Source organism: Felis catus, chromosome C1, assembly GCF_018350175.1.
Source record: "Felis catus isolate Fca126 chromosome C1, F.catus_Fca126_mat1.0, whole genome shotgun sequence".
NCBI lineage: Eukaryota > Metazoa > Chordata > Mammalia > Carnivora > Felidae > Felis > Felis catus.
Genome location: NC_058375.1, coordinates 159,991,095 through 160,017,562, shown reverse-complemented (window position 1 = coordinate 160,017,562; position 26,468 = coordinate 159,991,095). Strand labels below are relative to the sequence as shown.

At 37.7% G+C, this 26,468-nt stretch overlaps 2 protein-coding genes across 18 annotated transcripts in view; one reads left to right on the top strand and one right to left on the bottom strand.

Annotated features, from left to right (window-relative positions):
• The window catches only part of DCAF17 (DDB1 and CUL4 associated factor 17), a 50,054-nt gene extending 33,065 nt beyond the window's left edge, over window positions 1-16,989 (bottom strand). For 3 of the 8 annotated variants that reach the window (XM_045033939.1, XR_006583276.1, XR_006583275.1), the window contains exons 1-8: window positions 15,775-16,218; window positions 15,267-15,370; window positions 12,733-12,823; window positions 8,494-8,630; window positions 7,074-7,152; window positions 6,165-6,254; window positions 3,619-3,723; window positions 3,214-3,319 (exon numbers count right to left, since the gene is read on the bottom strand). In XM_045033939.1, the coding sequence (XP_044889874.1) occupies window positions 3,214-3,319; window positions 3,619-3,723; window positions 6,165-6,254; window positions 7,074-7,152; window positions 8,494-8,630; window positions 12,733-12,823; window positions 15,267-15,370; window positions 15,775-15,900 (838 nt within the window). In that variant the 5' untranslated portion in view covers window positions 15,901-16,218. Of the gene's footprint in view, window positions 1-3,213; window positions 3,320-3,618; window positions 3,724-6,164; window positions 6,255-7,073; window positions 7,153-8,493; window positions 8,631-12,732; window positions 12,824-13,126; window positions 13,225-15,266; window positions 15,371-15,774; window positions 16,307-16,755 lie in introns of those variants that run through there. The other 5 variants (XM_045033941.1, XM_045033942.1, XM_045033938.1 and 2 more) reach the window with 5 other exon arrangements.
• METTL8 (methyltransferase 8, methylcytidine) overlaps window positions 16,376-26,468 on the top strand; it is a 99,568-nt gene continuing 89,475 nt past the window's right edge. For 6 of the 10 annotated variants that reach the window (XM_019838252.3, XM_045033943.1, XR_006583280.1 and 3 more), the window contains exon 1: window positions 16,386-16,605. The gene's annotated coding sequence lies outside the window, so the exon portion shown is untranslated. Of the gene's footprint in view, window positions 16,606-26,468 lie in introns of all 10 variants that reach the window. The other 4 variants (XM_019838254.3, XM_045033944.1, XM_019838253.3 and 1 more) reach the window with 4 other exon arrangements.

The following is a 26,468-nucleotide window of genomic DNA, read 5'->3' as shown; positions in this document are numbered from 1 at the left end:
CACGACCTGAGCCGAAGTTGGATGCTTACCTAACAGAGTCACCCAGGCGCCCCTGCATGTTTGCTTATTTTTTTTTTTATTTTTTTTTCAACGTTTATTTATTTTTGGGACAGAGAGAGAGACAGAGCATGAACGGGGGAGGGGCAAAGAGAGAGGGAGACACAGAATCGGAAACAGGCTCCAGGCTCTGAGCCATCAGCCCAGAGCCCGACGCGGGGCTCGAACTCACGGACCGCGAGATCCTGACCTGGCTGAAGTCGGACGCTTAACCGACTTCGCCACCCAGGCGCCCCTGTTTGCTTATTTTTATGAAAAGAAACAACAGAGGGATAACCTAGAAACTAAAAACAATGATTACTTATAGGGGCAGGGTGGAATTGGGGGAGGGAAGTTAACAGAATGGAAGGACTTTTATGGATGGCAGCAAAGTTTCTCAGACTGTATCTTTTAATATAGTTTTGACCATTAAAACATACACATTTGACTTCAAGAATAAAGTCAAAAGGGAAAAAATAAACCTAAAATTGAAAAACTAAAACAAATGAGCCTAATTACATAAAATTGGTAACCTAATGACACAGAAAAATAATTTCAAGAAATCTTTGAACACATTACTCTGATAGTACACTTATTGGGCTGTACACTAAGGACAAAAGGACCTGCAGAGAAATCTTAACCTTCACACTGTACTTTAGTTTTCAGTAGTAGCACTGATATGGCAATTTTAAGATTATCACATATATATTATAGGATAAAGTTTCACTAGGAATCAAGAAGTTCAGTGGGAGCCAAAAGAAATACAAATATAAAATCAAAGAAGAATTGGGGCTCCTGGGTGGCTCAGTCGGTTAAGTGTCCAACTACGGCTCAGGTCATGATCTCACGGCTCATGAGTTCGAGCTCCGCACTGGGTTCTGTGCTGACAGCTCAGAGCCTGGAGCCTTCTTCAGATTCTGTGTCTCCCTCTCTCTCTGTCCCTCCTCCACGTGCATTCTGTGTCTGTCTTTCTCTCTCTCTCTCTCTCTCTCTCTCTCTCTCAAAAAAACAAAACAAAACAAAAAAAACGTTAAAAAAATCAAAGAACAATTAAATTTAGAAACACGAGAATGAACTAAAAGGTTTTTGTTTTAATGTATTTCCCAGCTCTGTTCACCAAAAATAAAGACACCCAGCTGTACTGAGCACAACTAGATCTTGGTCTATGTTTTAGGTTGAAATGCGCCCCTCAAAAAGATATGTCGAACCCCTAACCCCTGGTATTGGTGAATATGACTTTATTTGGAAACAGGGTCTTTGCAGAGATCATGCTGGATAAGGGTGGGTCCTAAAACCCATGACTGGTGTTCTTATAAGGAGAGAGAGAGATTTGAAGACAACAGAGTGAAGAAGGCCATGTGAAGACAGGCAGAGAGGGCAGCAATGCTGCCACAAACCAAGAAATGCCAAGGATTGTCAGCAACAACTAGAAGCCAGAAGAAGCAAGGGAGGATTCTTTCCTAGAGCCTTCAGAGGACCTGAGGTGGTCTCTGTCAATGCTTTAATTTCAGACTTCTAGCCTCCAAAGCTGTAAGAGATTAAATTTCTGTTGCTTAAAGCTATCCGTTTGTGGTGTTACAGCAGTCCTAGGACACTAACACAGTCAATGAGGGTGTTCTCTCCTTGTCACATCGAGGACAAGGAAAGTAAAAGGTAAACCTAGGATACATTATTGTTCCAGAAGAGCAAGGGAATTCCCCAAGACTCCTGGGGTATGTCAAAATGGAGCTCTCACTGGCCAAATTTGGGGCAATTTGAACATCATGAAGAATAATGACTGTAACCATATAATTTTGGATAGATGAAAATCCATGAGTCCACTGTGATTATATATGTGTGCTGACCTCTAAAATATTTTGCCACCTTGGACGTGACTATTAACACCAAATCCTTGCTTGAATACTGATACTTAAAGAGAAAGAATAAGTATATACCTTGACTTTTCAGGAGGAATTTCAGTTCATCCCTAGGTGATGAGTGAAAGTTTTTATTTACAGAAAAATGTCAGTTATTAAAGGTAGGAATGACCGAATCTTTTCAGATGGCCAGTCTGCCACCCACAATGACATAATTGATTCAAGCATTACTAGTTATCTGTAATCACAGAAAATTAAAAACAACCTAAATGTCCAAAGCAGTGAACTGGTTCAACAAATTCAAAGTTCATCCATAGAATGATACACAGGTCAAGTTCTTAAAACTTCAAGGAGCTGTGTGTGTGGGTGTACATGCATACACATGGAACCACATTTTGGTGAAGGTAATGTAGGCACCACATTCAAAAAGTATCACAAGATACATAATGAAAAATAAGTCTTCCTTTCATCTGTATCCCTCAGAGGAAACTACTGTTTATCAGGTTTTTGTGTGTCCTTCCATATATTCCAAGCAAATCTAAAAGTATATGCTCATGTGTACATTTCTAACATGTGAATATAAATTCTTTATACAAATGAAGCTTTTTATGTACAGTTTTACACTCCTTTTTATCATTTATTAATATATATTGGGAATTGCTCTGCAACAATACAAAAAAAATTCTTTCTTTGTAACACTTAAATTTATGATATGGCCAAACAATGAAATAATAGTAGTGTCACCTATCAATTATACATTGTTTCTAACCACTTGCTACTAGAAATAATGTTACACTTGTACATTTGTCATTTTTGTACACATATGAATGTATCTGGTATAAATTCCTAGACATGGAATTGTTCAAGGAGTATATATATTTAAAACTTTGCTGCATATTGACAAACTGTCCTCCACAAATGACTCCAACAATAAATGACTATAGTTTTATATAGTTTTATATTCTTATATACTTCTACACTATACTTTTAACAACCCCATTAGTAACTTTTTGATAGCTGAAAACCTGAAAAGATGTACCTTAGGATAATTTTAATTTACATTTCTCTTCTCAGTGATGTTGGGCTTTGCCTTCAGCTAGTTAAATGCCAAGCAAGACTCAGTATCACTAGGTGTTCAGTTCAATGAATAACTGATAGATTTTGTCAATACCTATTCAGTAGCAAGGAATAAGCTATATAGAAGTAAAATGAATTGAGTTTATAATTAAATTATGAGAAAACACTGGATGATTACAATAAATAACTATTTATATGACCACTTATTTTTTAAGGTGAAAAAAATGCTACATAGTAGCCATACCTGTGATTTTAATATTACAAGGAATGCCAAAAGGAGCCTCTCCTACAGTTCCAGCAGTCCCACCCCATCTGCATGCACACCCTAAGTCAAGTTTCTGTTGCATGAACTAAAAACAAAACAAAACAAACAAAAACGGTGGCTTTAGCACCCACTTATTTGCTGTCTGGAGAGAGAAAAAATTAAATTCACATGTATCTGACAGAGAAAATGTCTTTATTTAAAGGGCCTTTCTATTCATCCTCCCACCCTCTTTTAAAGGTTACTTTGTCTTTCTGCATTTGCACAGTTTTGTAGAGTTGAAATCTACACAAGTGCCTTACTCTAAAGCATCTCATTAAAAAAAAAAATCATACCTCAGTCCAAAATTCAAGTTATTATAATATGGCAAATTTCAGGCTTCTGTACCTGTTCAATGATGGCTTGGAAGCTATAGAGTCTGACCAGTCCTGAGCTGTACATCACAATCAGTATCCCATGAGACAAGGTAGCATCTGTAACGTTCCCGAAAATCTGAGGGGAAAGGTAGATATCACCTGAGAAAAGACCAGAAGGCCAATCCTCTTGAGTGTTCACAGTGGTTTGTGCTTTGCTTAATATTCAGGTCACCACGACATCACTGCTGCCTAGTATTATAATTTCATTATAATTTAGAGACCTGAAGTTAAGGTGTCATTAGGGTGATAGGCCACTGGAGTCTCAAACTGGAACACTAATGGGAGTGTAGCATATAACCTTCAAAATGATTCAGCAGCATTAATTTGCCTCATCCATTTGCTTTACAGTTTTGCCAATATCTTTTAATAGCAAATCCTATTCTGGGGCGCCTGGGTGGCTCAGTTGGTTGAGCGACCGACTTCAGCTCAGGTCATGATCTCACAGTCCATGAGTTCGAGCCCCGCATCAGGCTCTGTGCTGACAGCTCGGAGCCTGGAGCCTGCTTTGGATTCTGTGTCTCCCTCTCTCTCTGCCCCTCCCCCGCTCATGCTCTGTGTGTCTCTCTCTCTCTCTGTCAAAAATAAATAAACATTAAAAAAAATTAAAAAAAAAAACCCAACAAATCCTATTCTTCATGGACGTAGGCATACACTGAGACCATCTAATTCTACCATACAGGATATGCATAGTAAATATAGAGACCTATTCTTCATGCTAAAATGTTACTTATAAAGAGACAGTTTTTCGCTAGAAGGGAAAAGATTGGCTCTGAGAAAGTACTTCTAATGAGAAACAGCCAATTCCAGAATTTTATTATTACTTTGTTCTTTAAATATCTAACACAGCTAGGCATTTTAGTCATATAAAACCCAAACATGTTAAAGACCAAGCCAACACCTATAGAGACATTTAGACCGGCTAACCTTGAGAAAAGCTTTGGTTCTTTGTTCCCTTTCTGTTTTTGTTCTATGCAACGGATCCTGTCATAATCCTCCACAGAGCTCTGACAAAGAACTTGATTCTGTGCCTATTTTAATATTTACAAAAGCCAACATAGACAAATTTTCATAGCAATGAAAGAACAAGTAGAAATTAAGTGAAAATCTGTTCCTGTTTCTAATTACTTAGTGAAAATTTACTACCCCAATAAATAGCTTAAAGTACATTCTAAGCCAGCCCATGGGTAGTCTTTTATCCATGGTAAGTGAAAGATACGCTTCAATTCCAACTAACCCTAATCAAAACCAAATCCCTCCAATGATTATTGTAGGCATGTAAAAATAGATAGAAACAATTTATGACTTAGCTAAGTGTTCATTCCTGTTTTGGACTGTAATAAGCATACACAATTACTTAATCCACAAGCACAAAGAAAACAATTAAATTTGTAAGTTATGTTTTTTGTCATCTCTTAGAAGGATAATTATGCTTTCTTTGCTTTGATCTTGACTAGCTCATAATTTTTTATTGGCGGATCCTGGTTTCCCACTTTGAAAAAGAAGACTTGTGTAATTCAAACATATTTTCAAATAATGAGTGCTATAATAAAGTAGCCACTCTATTTTAAAATTTGGTTCATACTTTGGAGTCAACTCTAGTTTCTAATTCCAGTTTCTGCATTCACTAGGATTTGGTTAATTTCCTAGTGGAATACATCATACATTACAAAGTTGTAAACTACTCAAAGTGCCTGGCACAAAGCCAAGAATGAACAAGTAATTGATACTATTCATTTGCCTTTATGTAGTTTAGTATACTATGCTTTTACAAAAATTTTTTAACATGTTCATCTTATTTGCTAATGACTATTAGCAGACTCTGAAGATCTGCTTCAGTAATACTTAATTAAAGACTAGTAGAATAGACCAATAAAGAACTATCCCCCCAGACTAAGTAACAATTTTTAAATGGAAAGTAGAAGGCTATTGATTCTTTTACTCAAAGGAAGTATGTCTTTCTTTCCTCCCATATCATGGCCTATAAATCAAGAACAATGACAAGAATAAAACCTAAAACTGAATGAGTTGGAAAACTCACATATTTAATTATAAGGCTGTTTCTGTATGGAAAACTCACATATTTAATTATAAGGCTGTTTCTGTATCATAAAACAAGTTTTAGATCTATACCTTGCAATTAAAATGAGGCTTTTTGTTTAGCTTTTCACCTTCCTAATGGTCATTTTAAATGAGCTTTGGAATATCCCTCTGCAAAAAACCACCTTACTCATTTCATAATTTTGTAAAGTAGTGGTTTGTTAATGACACCAAAGGTAATTCAACACTATGCACTTGAATGGCATAAAAACATGTAGAAAGAGGAAGGAATGATTAGACTTTCTTCCTAAATGAAACATTCTCATGTGTTTTGATATGAAACAAGCTAGATCAGAAAGCTTTTTACAATTAGGGGAACACTTGCAATCAAATGACTTAATAAAACAAATAATTAACCAATGGCATCCGATCTTTTATAAAAAAGTTGATATTGCAATTAAATTAGAAGTAAGTTCTTACCTTCTTGCTGATCTCCAGAATCCCTATGAGTGAAAAAGGTAAAACATGGAACACTGCAAGGTACAGCAAAATAGGCTGTTGAATGCCTGCCTACAAGGAAAGATTAAATTATAGGCAGCTCTCAAAAGAATTTCAGAAACAGTTTTCATGAGTTGAAAACATCCATCTATCCTAGCATACAGTTATGTGGATGTTTTCAATTCATGAAAACCTCCGTCTACATTGCAAAGTTACTTAAACAGGAAGGCATATGTGTTCAAAATAAGTCCATTAAACCTTTAGCCCTTCAACACACATGCACATACACACAAAAATCTATAAAAGTAAACCTAACAGTAAACATTTCTTAACAATGAAACATATTTTACATACTGTACAAAAACATTTTATCTACTGCATAACAAAATACACTTTCCATATTACAATTACAGCATAAATATATATTTATAATATCTACCATATACCATATAATTAAATTGTTATTATTATACATATATTATGGTATATTAATATAGTATAAGTTATATTGTAAGTTGGAGTTCTAATAATAAAGACCTTAATCAAAAGACACATAGTTATGGTTGTATCACCTGAAAGTAGCATTACACTGACATGTCTACGTGAGATGAGAAGAAATTATCAACAGTTAAAGCTTGAATGATTTGTCTGTTTGGAAAAGATAGCTTACTTTGAAGAACAAGGTTCAATTTCTTTCCACTATGGAATGTAAAATAATCTGTTGTACTTCTCCAGAGTGGCTTAAAGGGTATTTCTTAAGCTCGTGGTAAACAACTTTTATACCATTTTTCAGAAATCAAAGATCATTAGTTCTTTCACAACAAATTTGCAGACAATTTCTTCATTTCATTAATGCTTAAGGTTTATTTATTGATACTTAAAGATGTCTACCTGCCGGGCCAATGCTGAACATTTGTTTTGAGCTGACTTGACCGCAATGACTTCTTGAGGAGTGTCCCAGCTCAAATATCTTATAAAAGAATGAGGAGAAGGTTATTCATTGGGGTCAGTTTCCTTATAATCAAAATATAATAGTATTTTCTAAATAGTTCTTTAGTTATTTAAATTATAAAACAAAGTAATTTATTTTAAAACAAAAACAACTTAAAATTTTCCTCTAGATCCTTATGCAATAACTCCTATTTAAAAAAATATATATATATATGTATTTAACGTTAATCCTTCTAGAGTGTCAGTGAATAAACTCTGTGTTTGATCAAACAGTATTCAAAACTTAGAAAACAAAAAACTATTCCTGCTTTAAAATGGAAGTTACGAAAAGCATTAAAAATGTTACTTTCACATTCTGCATGCATTATTCACTCCAAATATATATATATATATATATACACACATACACACACACACACACACACACATACCTATATAGGTGTGTGTGTGTGTGTGTGTGTGTATATATATATATATATATATATGAAATTTAAAAACTACTAGTTAAAATAACAGTTTTTAGGGACATCTGGCTGGCTCAGTCAGAAGAGCATGTGACTTGATCTCAGGGTTGTGAGCTTCAGCCCCACATTGGATGTAGAGATTGCTTAAAAACAAACAACAACAAAAATACTTCTTAGATTGTACTAGGCAGATATTTAACTGAAACAGACTAACCTTCAGGAAAATCAACCATGAAGTACAACCTACATATAAAATACTATTTGCAGAAGGGAAATTAGGAACACCTGGGTGACTCAGTGGGTTAAGTGTCTGCTCAGGTCATGATCTCACAGTTCATGAGTTTGAGTCCTGCGTCAGGCGCTGGGCTGACAGTTCAGAGCCTGGAGCCTGCTTCATTGGGATTCTGTGTCTCCCTCTCTTTCTGCCCCTCCCCTGGTTGCACTCTGTCTCTGTCTCTGTCTCTCTCTCAAAAACAAACACTTAAAGTTTAAAAAAGATGGGAAATGAAAACGGGAGAGGGGTGGTACCTGGCTGGTTCAATTGGTAGAGCATGTGACTCTTGATCTCAGGGTTGTGAGTTCAAGCCCCACGTTGGGCATGGAGCCTACTTAAAAAAAAGGGTGGGGGTGATATCTGCCAACTATTACAGGTTAGTTACTTAAGAGTGATACAACAATAAATGATCAAAGGTCTGTTATCCTCAGACCTTCAAAGGTACTCATGAGGAAAGACAAATAGAATAGGTTTATAAATTGAGATCCAGGTATACAATGGTAAACTAAAAAAAAAAGCTTGAAATTTCCTGGGCCACAAGTCTCAAATTTATTTCATAGGTTTATATTTACATATGTATATATATAAATAAGATCTTGAGTAATAAAGCCACATTTAATACCTGAATTTGCAATATGAAGCAAGATATATTTTCTCGAGGACTTTTCCAGTAGTTGCTGATATGCGAAATAGCCAATTATGTGCAGTCAGTGCTATGAGTGAGGATTTATAATCTGATGGATTGGGAAGTATTTCCCCCTAAAAAAATAAATAAATAAAAATCAAGGTGTAAAAATGAAACTGGCTGGTCATGAACAATCTGCAGTAATCTATGTCCAAAGAAAATAGCTAAAACCTTAAAGAAACAGCTATGTAAAACCAAAGAGGAAATATTAAATGTACAAATAGAGAATTAAGACAAGGAAAGAAAAGACTGTAGGTTATTATTTTCATCATTAACTTATTGAGTTTATTCACATAAAGTGCTTAGACAGTACCTGAAATAATTTATTATTTATTGTTATTTATCATTAAATAATTCAACAAGTGTAAACCAATCATCATCATAACAATAGGAGTATTACTAACAATGCTGTTGTGATAACAATAACAACAATAACAGTTCTTAAAACCATTAAGAATTAATAGTCTTCTGCTAAAGGGGCAGCTGGGTGGCTCAGTCAGTTAAGCATCTGACTTAGACTCAGGTCATGACCTCCTGGCTCATGAGTTCGAGCCCTGCTGACAGCTTAGAGCCTGCAGCCTGTTTCAGATGCTGTGTCTCCATCTCTCTGCCCTTTCCCTGCTTGTGCTCTGTCTCTCTCTCTCAAAAATAAACATTTTAAAAAATTTAAAAAACAATAAAAAGAGTCATCTGCTAGAATAGATGTTTCTTTGTTCTAAGACTCGTCTTTTTGACAGAAGTCAAAATGGCAAGGGGGCAAATTGTTCCATGATTCACTGCAGCTCTACTCTTAACCCAAATGAAAAGCTAGAATGCAGAATCAAGGCAAAGAAAAACACAAGATGGACCTGGTTTTAAAGATATCCTCTGTTGGTGGCTCGGTTGGTTAAGTGTCTGACTCTTGATTTTGGCTCAGGTCATCTCATGGTTCATGAGACTGAACCCCATGTCAGGCTCTGCACTGACAGCATGGAGCCTGTTTGAGATTCTCTCTCTCCCTCTCTCTCTGCCCCTTCTGTGCTCTCTCTCTCTCTAAAATAAATAAAATAAACTTTTTTAAAAAAGATGCCCTCTGTTGTTAGTGCATTACCCCCCAAAAAGGGAGGTAATGGCTATTTGGGCATACCTGCCACTGATCAGCTGCCACAAGGTGGAAGTCTAAGGCAGGAAAAGAAAGAGAAGCAAAGAGTTCTACTTTAATTTGTAAAATAAAAAGGAAGTTCTTGGGGGGCGCCTGGGTGGCTCAGTCAGTTAGGCTTCCTAAGCTTCCCACTTCAGTTCAGGTCATGATCTCAGGGTTTGTGGGTTTGAGCCCCACGTCAGGCTCTCTGCTGTTAGCACAGAGCCCACTTCAGATCCCCTGAATCCCTCTCTCTTTGCCCCTTTCCGGCTTGCACTCTCTCCCACTCTCAAAAATGAATAAACATTAAAAAGAAAAAGGAAATTCTACGACAAAAGTTAAGAATAGGGAAGTTAAAATTAATCTACTATTTGCGTTGGCTAAAAAGTGAATAGAAAAGAATAAAAGCATAGGTATTTTATATATGGTTTTAAAGATTTGTCTTTCCTTTCAGTTTTTGTGTTTGTTTCTTGGTTGTGTGTATGTGTGTTTAACTACTGGAAGTCTTACACTAAAATCACATATAATGATGTAAACATTTTTAGTCTGTGGTGTCTTACATAAGTATCACCTCCTGGAGATTTTTTTTAATGTTTATTTATTTTGAGAGAGAGAGAGAGAGAGAGAGAGAGAGAGAGAGAGAGAAGAGTGTGTGTGTGTGTGTGTGTGTGTGTGTGTGTGTGTGTGTGTGTCTATGCAGGAGAGGCAGAGAGAGAGAATTCCAAGCAGGCTCTGCACTAACAGTGCAGGGCTTGATCTCACAAACTGCGTCATGACCTGAGCTAAAATCAAGAGTTGGATGCTCAACTGACTGAGCTACCCAGGCACCACTTACCTCCTGGAGATTTAAAAAAAAAAGAATTGGAAGTAGCATATATAATAGGTTTGAGGTATTTTCCTAAACCAAAAGTTGCATTTCACACATTGTCTCAGAAAAGGGTGCTAATTTATTATTTTTTAATTAAAAAAAATTTTTTTTATATTATTTTTGAGAGAGAGAGAGAATGCAAGCAGGGTAGGAGCATAGAGAGAGGGAGACATAGAGTCCGAAGCAGGCTCTAGGCTCTGAGCTGTCAGAACAGAGCCCAATGCAAGGCTCAAATCCACCAATGGGGAGATCATGACCTCAGCCCAAGTCAGATGCTTAACTGACTGAGCCACCCAGGTGCCCCTAAAAGGGTGCTAATTTAAATGTAGTTTCACATCAATATGTTAACAACAATAAATGATAACCTTCTTAGTTTTTCTTAATGGAAAATCTTGCTTAACTTCAAATGAGAAGAAAATGTTTAAAGAGAAGTGAGAATAGGAATTAGATTACTAGAAACTCTATTTTTTCAAGGATTGCTCTAAATTTTTTGTGTTTTTATACTGTGTCTTCAAAACTTCTCTCAATTAAGAAATCTGTCATCCTTGGGGTGCGTGGGTGGCTCAGGTGTTTGAGCGACCCACTCTTGATTTCAGCTCAGGTCATGCTCTCAAGGGTTAAGTGAGATTGAGCCTCACGTGGGGCTCTGCGCTGACAGTGAGGAGCCTGCTGGGGAATTTCTCTCTCCCTGTCTCCCTGCCCCCTTCCCTGCTGTCTCTTTAAAAAATAAATCAATAAACATAAAAAAAAAAAAAAATCTGTCACCTTCCTCCCCCAACCAATGAAAACAGATTAAAAGGCTTTAGATATTGGGGGCACAACAGTTATTTTCAGCTTTCAGTAAGAAATTGGGGAAGAAAACAGATTCAAAACTTTCTGATTTTTAAAAACATGTCTCTTTTTAAAAAGAATAAGTGTAGGGGCACCTGGGTGGCTCAGTCGGGTAAGCGGGTAAGCGTCCGACTTCAGCTCAGGTCATGATCTCACGGTCGGTGAGTTCGAGTCCCGCATTGGGCTCTGTGCTGACAGCCCAGAGCCTGGAGCCTGTTTCAGATTCTGTGTCTCCCTCTCTTTCTGACCCTCCCCCATTCATGCTCTGTCTCTCTTTGACTCAAAAATAAATAAACGTTAAAAAAAAAATTAAAGAGTAAGTGTCTAAGGGAAAAGAAAGCAGCAGCTCTGGAAAACTACAATTTTATGTAAAAACAGTAGTCTTTGACAGAAGAGAGAATTTTAATAGTAAATTCAAAGGATAGCTTCTTTTCTTTTAAACATTATTTTTGGTCACATATTTTAAGTTCCATTTTTCCTAAAAAACAACCAGCCAGATTCAAAAACCTGATTAATTTGCTACAGTATGTCATAAATACAGTTCTTAAAACACTGATTCCATGAAAAACTAATATGTAGAAATATACCTCAAAAAGGAAGTCCTATAATCAAGAGTTTCAGAAAATGGTTTGATAATCACTGTGAACATTAGTATTATCGTAAGTATTATTAAAGGCTCTGAGAAGTAATTCTATAAATAAACTTGTTTAGCCTTTTAAACTCAGAATATTCCAAACTTATTTTGTGTACAAGTCAATTCTCTCAACTCCTCTAGCAAGTAGAAGGTGCTATTTATGAAAACACGGTTCTGAAAAATACACATCAGGGCAATGTGAGTCTGTCTGATGGAGTGAGCTTATCTTATTATTTTATTTTATTTTGTATTACTTTTATTATTTTATTTTTTATTTTTGACTTAGTGAACAAGATTCACAGAGGAAACTTATAAGTCTACTTTTACAGAGCCAAGTGACATAACTGCTGTCCTAAATAAATATCTTATTTTGATAGAATGATCTCTTAAATCAGTAGAATGATCTCTTAAACACTGAGGATAACTCTAAACTAGCTTATATTGCTTGCAAAACTTTTAATCAGTTCATAACTTTTTTCTAGTTTTTAAGATTTACAAATAGCATCAAAATTTTAAAATACATTCATAATATTAATATATAATTTTTTAGGATATAAGTTATTTCCTGAGGGAAAACAAGCAAAGGATACACTCTCTCTTCTTGACTCCTTTCAAGATTCAGGAATCACTATGATATTAAAGCTTTATACTACATATCAACAATGATCAGTTCTTTTAAGCAAAAAATGCATTAGAAACAAATACTCTAAAAATAAATCTTACCACTGGGCATTCCCATAATAAAGCATCCTCTATTTTTTCTGATTTGGAACATTTTGGCATTTCATAAAGTTTTCTTGGCTCTGATGCAACACTGGGAAAAAAGAAAAAAGAATGATTATTCTTCTTATTCATTGAGACAGTGTTTGCTCAGCTTTGAGTGATTTATTCTATTTAGAGATTTGGAATACCAAGACACAACTTGCTACTTTGTCTTCCTTTTCTTAACTAAATGTTAACATTTTTTGCCTGATCACATAATTCAAAAGGAAATTCACTGGAAAAAAATCTGAAAAATACAGTAACATAGATTAGAATACTATAAAATTATAAAAATAACCATTATTAACATTTTGGTTCATTTTCTTCTGTTTTTTCTTTATATACATATACTTACCTGCAGATTATTTTCCAAAGTTGGATCATATTGATTTCTTTCTTTAACCCTGAATGATTACGGTGAATATCTCTGCTGAATTCCATGGCATTCATAAACTGTTATTCCAATATTGTAAAATGAAAATTAGATAAAAAGAGTCCTTTTATTTTAGAATGAAAATTAATAGGTTAAAAAAGGAAATACCTTTAAGTTGTTGTTTTTTTTTTTTTAATTCCCAAACTGCCTTTCAGAAAAATTGAACAAGTGTATACCTCTGCCAGTATTGAAACTACAATTTTTAGGTGAAAAATAGTCCCTTATTTTTAATTTATACTTCTCTGATTATTACTGAGATATGATCATAGATATTTTCCTTTTTTTTAACTGATGTACTTTAAAATTAAGCTACTATTTAAAAAAAATGTTTTTACTGCTTGTATTTGAGAGAGAGACAGAGTGCAAGCAGGGGAGGGGCAGAGAGAGGGGGAGACACAGAATCTGAAGCAGGCTTCAAGCTCTGAGCTGTCCGCACAGAGCCTGATACGGGGCTTGAACCCAGGAATGCGAGATCATGACCTGAGCTGGAGTCTGATGCTCAGCCAACTGAGCCACCAGGCACCCTGAAATATATATATTAACAAAGGGAGAAGCTTCTAGGTTGGTGAACACATGGACATTCAGGGAGAGTAGTGTGCTCAAAGAGCCTGGATATTCCATGCCCTTTCGCATGTAACTTGCCTATGCAACTCTTCCATCTGGCTGTTCTTGAATTATATCTTTTATTATCAACTGGTAATCTACTAAGAAACCAATCACAAAAGACACATACTATGTGATTCAATTTATATGCAATGTCCAGAACAGATGAATCTATAGAGACAGAAAACAGACTATCACTTGCTTAGGGCTGAGGATGATGTGGGTATTGGGGCAATAGCTAAAGGCAATAAATTTTCTTTTTGATGTGATGAAAATGTTCTAAAGTCAACTGTAGTGTTGGCTGCCTATATGAACCACAAGGGTTCACCAAAATTCCTATCATTGAATGAACATTCAATGAACTAAATATCATCAAATTGTATACTTTAAATTGGCAAATTGTATAGTATGTGAATTATATCTTTTAAAAAATGTTTATTTATTTATTTTTGAGAGAGAGAGGCAAAGAGAGAGGGAGACAGAATCACAAGCAGTCTCCGCACTGTCAGTGCAGAGCCTGACATGGGCCTCAAATCTAGGAACTGAGAGATCTGACCTGAGCCAAAATCAAGAGTCAGGTGCTTAACCGACTGAGTCACCTAGGCACCAGTGTGTGAATTATATCTTAAGCTGTTAAGAGAAAGAAAATGTCTAATATTTTTTGTAGAAGCAAAGCATGGTGTTTAGAATATGCTTTAAAATACTTTGTAAAAAGATAAAGGAAAAGTGAGCAATGGCATAGATAAGCAAATGCAGTAAAATCTGGATCATCTTTGAATTTAGGTAATTAGTACATGGGCGTTCACTACACTATTTTCTCTGAAGCATGTTCGAAAATTTTCTCTTAAAACAAAGAAAGGCAAGTACTTCCAAAACAAAACATAGAACTTCTTCCCAGGGCACGTAGGTGGCTCAGTCAGTTAAGCGTCCAGCTTCAGCTCAGGTTATGATCTCAAGGGTTGAGAGTTCGAGCCCTGCTTGGGGCTCTGTCGCGCCAGCTCAGAGCCTGGAGCCTGCTTCAGATTCAGTCTCAGTCTCTCTCTCTCTGCCCCTCCCCACTAGCATACTGTCCTTCTATCTCTCTCAAATATAAACATTAAAAAATTTTTTTTAATTTAAAGAAATTTTTCTCTAAAGCAGCATGTAATTATTAGATACCTGACTTCCTTGACTCTGCCGTCTTCTAAGCAGAATAAAACACTACACCAGACTCTGAGCAACCTATCATTTTGCCTGCACTATAAAGTAAATTCATTTTAAATTGGTACTTGCAAAGATGAAACCTCTAACTTTGGGTTTAAGAAGATTTTAAAATTATACCCATTTACCACCTACTTTTCTTTTGGGCTCATTTTTCCATTCTCCTATTTCATTAAACATTGATAAAGCATGTGGTTCTATAAAAATGAGTCAAGATCAACAGTGAGGTGAATTACAGGAAAAACGTTCACCAAGATACCTGCTGACACAGCACCGATAATTGTCAAAATATATTCTTCCTCTCTCATAGGCTATAGGTGACTTGGAATGAGTTGTCCAAACATTCTTAAATTTAGTACTTTCCTGAAAGACACAAGGAATTTTGGTTTAGGAAATAACTCATAAGTCTCTACCCTGCAGCAATATTAAGTGGGATAATTAAATCTACAGTTTTCAAAGTAATTCCACGTACGTTATTTAAAACATGTTCATTTATCCCTCACTCTGTCCTCACGTTTTACGCGGTGTGACCAAATTTTAGGAAGACTGTTTGCAGGAAGACATAAGAAGCTTAAAACTAAAAGCATACGGTGGTTCTATTAATAGCTATTTACTAATTCCCCAGGTTCAGGGCCTGGATACCCCTGTCCATCACCTGTGATCTTCTTAAAAGGAAGCGCTAACGAGTAAAAACTGCACCCCAGCAGGAGGCTTAGCCGCCAGTCGCCCCTCTGCCCTTGGCCCCATTCCCAGCAGCCGGCGGTCACCTGGCACACCAGCACCCGCAGGATGCCCAGGTTCGTCCTCTGCACCACGCCTGCGTCCCGCGAGAAGAAGCCCAGCGCCCGGCGGCTCAGCTGGCGGCACACGTTGGGTTTCTGAGTTGGGCCCATGGAGGCAAGGGCCGGGGGCGGGGTTTGCTGGGCTGAAGAGGGGCGCGCCCCTCGCTTCCGCGCCAGGCAGCAGCCGTTACCTTCGAACCTCCAGGCCCCAGCTCATCCAGGGGCCCAGGAAAAGCTGACGCGGGGAGCCGGGCAGGGAGCGCACGGCAGTGGGGGGAGGGAAGGAGGGGTTGGCGCTGCCTGAGCGCAGAGTAAAGGGAAAAATACCCCTCCCGGCCTGCCACTCAAACACTCTGCAAGTCTGGACCGGGCTGCGGACAGTGCGACGCCCCCGCAACGCGCGGCCTGCCGGAGCCGTACCCTCCTCACCCGGAGATGTAGTTCCCAGAGCCCTTTGAGGGAACCTGGCTCGTTCCCAGAACTACAATTCCCATCAGGCGGCGGGAAGAGAGCTCTGGTGCCGGCCCCGCCCCAACCAGCCGAGACCCCGCCCAGCCCCTCCTCCTCTGGCGGCGCCGAGGCTGCGCCGTGGGGCTGGTCCCCCTTTTCCGGGTCTGCGTACCGAGCGGGGCAGAACCCTAGGGGCGCTGTGTTGCCGCCTCCTGGTCTCGCTTAGCTGTGTAAACCTTGCCGCCCGGTTACCTTCGAGTCTCTCAGCTCCCGACTTTCGCTCTAGGAGGCCCTGGCCGAGCGCCGGGAGGGGCGCTGTGTTGAAAGCCACCCCCCCTCTTTCCAAAGCAGTGTCCTGTGCTAAAGGTACGGCCCGCGGCTTTCCCTTCAGTCGCACGTTGGACGTTGTGGATGAGGTTGACGGTTAAACATTTCGGGTCTAGAAGCACAATGCTGTTGTAGAAGGAGTTAGTGGTGGAAGATGCTGGCATTCCCACCAAACTAGGATTGACTTACTCTCTCCTTTTGTGGCCTGCGGGGACACAAGGCTGGTTTTGCGATAATTGCTGCATTTTCCTTCCTCTCGCCTCTTTTTTCTCTTCTTTTGCTAATAAAATATGAAATGTTTACATTCTTAATGGACTGTAAGATACTCCACGTTGATTCCTCTAAGTAGAAGGTAACTTGGTCGCCTACCCCTGCCTATAGGGTCAAAGTTCCCGCTACACTACATTTTCCTTAATCACGCACTACATGTGCCCCCGGGGATGGATTTGCAAGTCCGTTAAGGGTCGTGTCTTTGCGTCTCCCACGTGGGCTTGACATGCCACCTCTCTTTCATACGTGGGCAAGGGAGTGATTGCATTTGACTGACAGCAAAGAGTGCAGTACTGGGTGAGTGCATTGGGTCACAATTTAAGTGTTTGGTAAAAATTGTGTCCCGGATACCCAGGGTTCTCTATTGTTAACTTAAAATATTTCCTTCAGGGCTTGAGCTTTTGCTGATTTTTCATGACTTATTTACAGCATACTGTGGAGCGCTTTGTATATTTTTAGAGCGCACTATAATAGTTAATTTGGTAATTCATGAATGCAGCTGTCACTGAGAAAACTGGGACCCAGAAAGGAGAACTGGATTTTCTTTGGATGAAATGAAATTCAAACCATTGCTGACTTAAATTCATCATCTCTCTCTTTTCTCATCCCCCTTCACCCTCACTTGTTTGTCTTCCTGTTGTCTTTATCTCACCACCAAGTCACCCAGAGGGCAGTCATCCTGGATACCCTCCCTTTCTCACCCACAACCAAGTCCTTTTGATTCTCTTTTCCATCTCCTTTTTATATCCCCTGCGTAATTTAGGGCCCCACCACTTCATCACATTATTATATTAAGTACCCTCCTTTCTGCCTTACTTAAGTACTTTCAATTCGAATTCTCCATCCTGCTGCCAGAGTGATTTTTCTAAAGCACAAATTTGTCATTTCCTTCTTAAAATCTTTCAGTGGCTCCCAATCACTCAGAGCAGAATTTCTCAAGCCTGAGTGGATACCCAGGATTCTCCATTGTTAACTTAAAATATTTTTAGTATGTTAAATATATGCAAATATAAAACTATATATACACTCCTTATGTTGTATATCTTATACAACTATAACTCCCAGTTATAAGTTAAATGAAGCACAATTATGAAACAAATAAATTCAAATGAATACTTATTCATTGTTACCAATGAGACAGTTTTTGTTGGACCTGATATGCTCCAAAAGCAAATATTCACTGTCCTCCATAGCATAACTTCTTTACAGAAGCCCTGTCCATATTGTACTTGTGTTGAGATTACTCAGTGCCTTCACCTCTTTTCTTTTTTTAAACCACGGCAAAGCCTGCCTTTGTTCAATGTGTCATGATTTCATTTGATCTTCACTTGTCAAACAACATGATTTACACAAAGTAGTCCCCATTTCTTTCTCATTAACCTATGCCAGTGACAAATGGTACCATTTGTTTGCCAGTGCAATGCTAAACACAAACATGTAAACTGAAATCTTATGACAGTATTCAATTATAAGGGGGTCATTCAGATAATCCAGAGGATCCTTTTTAAAAAAATGTTTTTGTTGTTGATTTTTATCAAGTTGTACAAATCCCTAGGGGTCTGAATAGGTGCCGAACAGGACAAAATCTGAATCCCTTAATGTGGTGTACAGGGCACTTCTATCTGCATCTTGCCCACACTTTCAGCCTTATTTCCTTGTCCATCGTTACTTAACATTTGCTCTTGTGGCTCTGACATGTTGCTCACTTACTCAAGCCAATGGGCCTTTCAACTTTTCTTTGGAACTCCCTCCCTTTCCTTCTCTTGTCTGTTTTATCTTGTAACTCATCCCAGGTATCACACCTCCACTCACACTTTTCCTGACCCCTTCACTTCAGGTGTAGACTTGCTTCTTCTAACATGTTTCTCTGCATACATTGGTTGTAGCACTGTATTAGAATTATTGTTTGTTGGTCTTCCCAACACATTGTTTTTACGCTTTTTTTTTAATAGGCTCTACACCCAGTGTGGGCTTGAACTCAGGACCCCAAGATCAAGAGTTGCATGCTGTACTGAGTGCCCCCCAACATACTGTTTTTAGAGTAGTCCATTCGTTCATTCGACATACATATGCATTAACCACATTTTAGGCAGTATACAAAGGATGCATATGTATGTTGAATAAATTGACTGTTCTAAGGACATTGTATAGAATCCATTATTGGCAACTAAGTACTTTCAACATACATGCAGATTTAGTCTCCCTTTCTTCTTTAAATCAGTAGGAAACCACAGTGTTCATAAGAAGAAATAACTTTTTAAAAACTTGAATCCCCAACAGTTCTACCTATAAGTAGATGTTTTTTCCATTTGTTGAGGGTAAAATGGCATGCACAGATATCCCTAGTTTAGGATTTGAAAATGACTTCTCAATTTAAGACCTAGAACAAACATTGTTTTTTTGTTTCTTGTTTTTCTTTTTCAATCTGTGTCATGTGTTTTAATAGAATACTTAGCTATCTTTACCACGATGTTTTTTTTTTTTTTCAACGTTTATTTATTTTTGGGACAGAGAGAGACAGAGCATGATCGGGGAAGGGGCAGAGAGAGAGGGAGACACAGAATCGGAAACAGGCTCCAGGCTCTGAGCCATCAGCCCAGAGCCTGACGCGGGGCTCGAACTCACGGACCGCGAGATCGTGACCTGGCTGAAGTCGGACGCTTAACCGACTGCGCCACCCAGGCGCCCCTACCACGATGTTTTTTAATATATATTTTGTTAAATTTATTTTGTTAGTAATCTCTACACCCAATGTGGGGTCAAACTCATGATCCTAAGATCAAGAGTCACATACTCTACCAACTGAGCCAGCCAGGCACCCCTATCATGATATTTAAAGACAAAGAGATATGAATTCAGAAGTTAATAAAATGCTTTTTGTTCATGTTCTTTGTTTAAAGAAGCATGGTAAAGCACTCAGGTTATTAAACTTGAACATTTGTTCAGAGATAAATTGTTCAGAGACAAAACCACAAGAGGTCATTCATTCAGCATGTAATTATGTTCATGTACTTTGTGCTGGGAACTATTTTGGCATAGGGTATAGCAGTGAATGGGATAGACAAAGCCTCTACGTGTGGAGGGAGTTAGACGATAAATACATAGATTACAAAAATAAAATTTCAGGTAGTGATAAGGGCCATGAAGAAGACAAAACAGGGTGATGTGCTTGGTAGAGTATGGTTGGAAGCCCTGCTTTATTTTAGCTAGAGTGGTCAGGGAAGGCCTCTTGCAGATTGGACTTCTGGGCTGAGACCTGAATGATGAGGATGAGTGAGTCTGCAAAGAATTGAGGTTAGAGTAGTCCAGGCAGAAAACGCTTGAATGCAAGGTTCCCAAAGCAATAACAACCTTGGCTTATTCTAAAACTGTCAGGCCAGTGTGACTCTATAGTGCACGTGAGGGAGATGAACTTGGAGAGGTAAGCCAGAACCAAGTTATATCGGGCATAAGGAATTTTGGATTTTATTCAAAGCCAAAGGAGGCTTTGAAGGAGAGTGACATGATCTAATTTGTGATATAATAAGATCTTTATGGCTATAGTGTGGAAAATGTACTGTGAGGAGATAAGAATGCAAGTGAACAGGCTGTTCACTTGGTCCAGGTAAGCGATGATAGTGTTTGGACTGGAGTGGTAGCAGGAGAAATTGAAAAAAGTGAACAGATTCAGGATATATCTTGGAAGTAGAGTTGATAAGACTCCTAATGTAGTGGATATTAACAATGAAGAAAATAAAAGATTCAAGTGAAATCATAATAAAGCAGAACCACAATAACCCTCTCCAAACTTCCCAGAACAAATGGAAAACAGGGAACCACTTATGATGTGGTGTCTATGAAACAATACCTAGATTTTATTAAATGTACATATCAGCTTTTTACACACTGATGCTAAAGAATGTTAGGTTCTGTTCTGTGGTTAGGAATGTGGGAAGAAGGAAGTAAAATCAGGTCCCAGAGGGGGCAGGGGTCAGAGCATGTGGGACCACGATAGTGTGATGGAAAAATCACTAGTGATAGGCTAACATTCCCTTTAACAACAAGAGTGAAATAGGCCAGTTAACAGGTAGTTGGTGTACTTTAGGTGAGAATCACTTTTGGAAATTTATTTTGAAATTACTGAGGCTTTTGGCTACAAGTTTGGTTCTCATGTTTCCTTTTCACTGTATATTTTCACATTTTGTTTAAACATGAAGTACATTCATGCATATACAAAATCCAGAAAGATTAGGCTTAAAGATTGATAGTAATGATTATAAGCTATTCTTATTTTACAATTATTTTATTTAAATAACATGTATAGATAACATAGCATAATGTATAAAAAATATAAAATGAATGCACATGTATTTATCATCAACTTAAAAACAAACCCAGAAGAGGGGTGCCTGGGTGACTCCGTCAGTAAAGCGTCTGACTCTTGACCTCAGCTCAGATCTCCATCTCACGGTCATGATTTATACCCTGACGAGGAGCCTACTTAAAAAACAAAACAAAACTTTAGAACATTACCTGCAACTTTGACATCTCCTAGGTGCCTCTCCTGGTTCCCAGATCCCTCTTTCCTCTTTATATAAATAAAATATTGTTAACTTATAAGTGTTTTTGAACATGTATAAATTGAATCATACAATATATGTGTACTCTTCTACAATTTGTCTATTTTTTCTTTTCTTTTTTTTTTTTTCAAAGATTTTATTTCTCAAATGCCTGGGTTGCTCAGTCTGTTAAGCGTCCGACTCTTGATTTCAGCTCAGGTCATGGTCTTATGGTTGTGAGATCGAGCCCACATCAGGCTCCACACTGGGTATGGAACCTGCTTAAGATTCCTTCTCTGTCTCTCTCTCTCTCTGTCTCTCTCTCTGTCTCTCTCTGTCTCTCTCTCTTTCTCTCTTTCCCTCCCTCCCTCCCTCCCTCCCTCCCTCCCTCCCTCCCTCCCTCCGCCACTCCTCACCCCCTGCACCTGCATTCTGTCAAAAAAAGAAAAAGTTCCCTTTAAAAATTTTTTTTATTTCTAAGTAATCTCTACACCCAACCTGAGGCTCGAACCCACAATCCCAAGATCAAGAGCCACACGTGCCCTACCAACTGAGCCAGCCAGGCGCCCCACCTATTTTTTCTTCAACATTATACTTGACAAAGTACTATAGTTCATTTCATTTATTTTTACTGCTATATAGTATTTAATTGTATGAATTTACTACAATTTATCCATCTTCTACTGACTGGGCTTTTGTTTCTTTCAAGTTTTTTATTCCTAGAAAAGTACTGTTACAGACATCCTTTAACCTGTCTCCTGGTATACATGTTAAAGAATGTATTTCTTTTCTCTTGCTGTGTAACAAAGTACCACAAACTTGGCAGCTTAAATGAACACCCATTTATTATTCCTAATTTTTGTTCCTACATGAAAAATCAGTTGTCCCAGAACTATTTTTTTGAAGGTTCCCTCATTTCTTCACAGATCTGCAGTGTTAACTTCATTGTATATCAAGTTTACATTTATAATTAGGTCTGTTTCTAGTCTGTGTTTTCTGTTCCATTGTTGTATTTCTATTACTGGGCTAATACCTGACCACTTTTATAGTAAGGCTTGAGAGCTGGTAGGACAAATCTTCTACCTTATTCCTTTTCCTCAGGAGTATCTTGTTTCTTTTTTGCCTTTTGCATTTTCAAATACCTTTTTAAATCTGCTTCAGTTCCACAAAAAAACCTTATTGGAATTTTGATTGGAATAGCATTAAATCTGTGTATCAACTTGAAGAGAACTAACATCTTTACCATATCAAATTATCCTACTTATGAAGACCATATGTCTCTCCATTTATTTAGATCTGTAGTGTCTTTCAATGAAGTTTTATAATTTTTTTTCATAAGGGATTTGCATATTTTAAACTTCCTAAGTACATTATATTTTTGGTCAGTGTTATAAATGGTAAATTTTTAAATTAGATTTTCTAACTATATTTTTGCTAGCATATAAAAACGCAAATTTTCTTTTTGTATATTGGTCTTTTATTTAGCAACCTTGACAAACTTTATCTTTAGCAATAATAATTGTCATTTGTAAAAAACAAAAACAAAAACAAAAAAAGTCATTTGTAAGATTTGGGGGATTTTTCTATGTAGATAATCATGTCCTCAGGAAACTGTGACAGCTTTATTACTTCCTTCTCAACTCTTACCGTTTATTACTCTTTCTTTTCTTACTGTGCTGGCCAGGACTTCTAATATAATGAATAAAACTGGTGAAGGTGGCCATTCTTGTTTTATTCATGTTTATAAACAGAATATTTCTAATAGTTCACCATTAGGATAACATTGTAAGTTTTTGATAGCTACTCTTAATCAGATTAATGAAATTCTCTTCCATTCCATATTTGCTAAAAGTCTTATTTGATTTTTTTAAAAAAATATTTATTTATTTTGAGAGATAGACAGCATGCATGAGTTGGGGGAAGGGGCAGAAGGGGATTAGGGGAGAGAGAGAGAGAGAGAGAGAGAGAGAGGGAAAGTATCTTAAGCAGGCTCCACACTCAGCTCAGAGCCCTACTCAGGGCTTGATCCTACAACTATGAGATCAAGACTTGAACTGAAATCAAGAGTCTGACACTTAATCTAATGAGCCACTCAGTCACCCTTTGTTTATTTGATTTTTAATCATGAATGGGTGTTGAATTTAATCAACTACATTCTCTATATCTGCTGACATAATCATATAATTTTTTCCCTTTAATCTGATAATGTCAGATGCTCAACCGACTGAGCCACCCAGGCACCCCTTTTTTAATGTTTTTATTCAGCCTTTGGGAGTATTTTTTTTTATTTTAGCCAGATACTTTTATTTATTTGTTTATTTTAATTAATATGAGATTTATTGTCAGATTGGTTTCCATACAACGCCCAGTACTCATCCCAACAGGTACCCTACTCAATGCCCATCACCCATCCTCCCCTCCCTCCCACCCCCCATCAACCCTCAGTTTATTCTCAGTTTTTTTTTCAATATCTATTTCAATTTTTTTTCAATATATGAAATTTATTGTCAAATTGGTTTCCATACAACACCCAGTGCTCATCCCAAAAGGTGCCCTCCTCAATACCCATCACCCACCCTCCCTTCCCTCCCACCCCCCATCAACCCTCAGTTTGTTCTCAGTTTTTAAGAGTCTCTTATGCTTTGGCTCTCCCTTTGGGAGTATTTTAAAACAGAAAGGTTTTTGGGGTGTCAGTTCACCAAATTACCAGAACTACAATTCCACTTTATTTTTTTTAACGTTTATGTATTTCTTTTTGAGAGAGACAGTGCACACACCATGAGAGTGGAGCAGGAACAGAGAGGGAAATAGAGGAACTGAAGCGGGCTCTGCACTGACAGCAGAGAGCCTGACATGGGGCTTGACCTCATGATCCTTGAGCCGAAGTCAGTCACTTAACCAACTGAACCACCCAGGCACCCCTACAATTCCACTTCAGTATTTTTAGTGTAAAGACTTCTGTTAATGTAAGATATGATCACTTACCATCACTTCTGTCTTCTTGTCTCTATGCATAACCATCTCTCTTCCAGCTGGAAACAAGGAAGCCGTGTAATGTAGTAGAAAGAGCATCATACCAGGAGTCAAGAGGCACAAGTTGTAGCTCTAGCACCACCAGTTAGTGGGATCTTAACCAAGCCACTTATTCTCTCTGAGTTTCATTCAGTCACCTTCTAAGAGGAAATACTCAGGATTGAAGTGAGAATTACATGAGTTTATAAATGTCAACTCGTTGTTGTAAGGGGAAAGGATGAGAACCAATGATGCCTAGTACATTCTCTGTTAGGGAAATGTAACCAAAACAGGTAGTTTAAGGAGAGAAGAGGGTTGATTTGGTAGCACAGAGGATCTTTTTTGTGTGGTGAAACTATTTCATGGTTTTGAAATGGTGGATACATGACACTGTGCATTTGTTAAAACCCACAGTGCTCTACAGCACAAAGAGTAAACCTTGACACATGCAAATTTTAAAAACAAATAAGGGGAAATAGGATTCAGGATGGAGGGCAGACTGATAAAAGAATCTAACTGTATTATAAATGTATTTAATAACCTCACTGAAAGGAGCCAAGTAACTTGAAAATGAGACTTAAACTAAAGGCAGTAGGAACTGTTCATAAGCACTGTACTCTAGTTGATAAAGTATGAACTCTAGCTTGCTATAGATAATGGTAGATACATGTAGAAGCATTTATAAAAACGTGTTTATACAAGGTTTAGTATTCCCACATATATTTCCTTGTTTTGTCAATTGAGAGGGCCTAGAAGCAATCTTGTAGCAAGGAGCACACCCAGTACCTGGTCCATTCCCCAATAAAAGAAACAGACACTCTTTGGAGAAGTAGCTGATTCTAGGATTGGGTTAACGAATATACAACATGAGCCTGCAGTATCTTGTAGTGCCAGAAAATAAGGCAAGTGCTCCAAAACAAAAACACAATGATGAGAGTATGTCAAAAGAACATAGGAGCCAACTATAGAAAGAAACTATAGAAGAAAGAACTCTTAATAGCCAAAACAGGAACAGTTTGCGCAATAAATAAAATAGTATCGGGTTATAACCCACAGTGTAAAAGAAATGTCTTTGAATCCATACTGATAGAAACAAGCGATTGAGTAAATAAATGGGGGAGAAGAGACAAATCTCCCATGTAAAAGAATTCCAGATAATTTATGTAGCTATTCTGCCCTTAAAGAAGTGGAGCATAACTCGCTACTCCCTAAGTGTGGACTGCACATAGTGACTTCCTTCTAAAGAATACAGTATGGAGGGACCACTGGGTGGCTCGTCGGTTAAGCGACCGACTTCAGCTCAGGTCATGACCTCACAGCTCTTGAGTTCGAGCCTCGCTTCAGGCTCTGTGCTGACAGCTTAGAGCCTGGAGCCTGCTTTGGATTCTGTCTCCCTCTGTCTGCCCCTTTCCCACTTACGCTCTGTCTCTTCCTCTCAAAAATAAATACTGAAAAAAAAAAGTTAAAGAATACAGTATGGAAAGGAGGAAGGGAATAAGTTTACAGTGGAGAAACTTGTCAATCACTGCCTCAGCCAGGTGATCAAGGTTAACATTAACCCTGATAAGTCATATTCATATCATGAATACCCTTGATATGATGTGATAAGAATGGCACTTTACTTCTGTAGTTTTCTTCCCTAAAACCCAAACCCCCAGTCTAATCACGAGGAAAACATCTCATAAATATTGAGGGACATTCTACAAGATACCTGATCAGTATTCCTCAAAATTGTCAAGGTCTTCAAAAACAAAGAAAGTCTGAGAAACTATTAGAGCCAAAGTGGAGCCTAAGGAGACCTGATCACGAAATATAACATGATGCCCTAGATGGAATTCTATGAGAGAAAAATACATCGAATGAAGATAAAGGGAATTTGAATAAAGTATGGGCTTAGGTTTAGAGTAATGTATTAGTATTGGCTTATTAATTGTAACAAATTACCATGCTAGTGTAAGATTTTAGTAATATAGGAAACTAGGTTAGAATATGGGAGCTTTCTGTACTATCTGCAACTTTTCTGTAAATCTTAGACTATTCTAAAATTAAAAGTTTACTTTTGAAATGCAATAGGTGTGCACG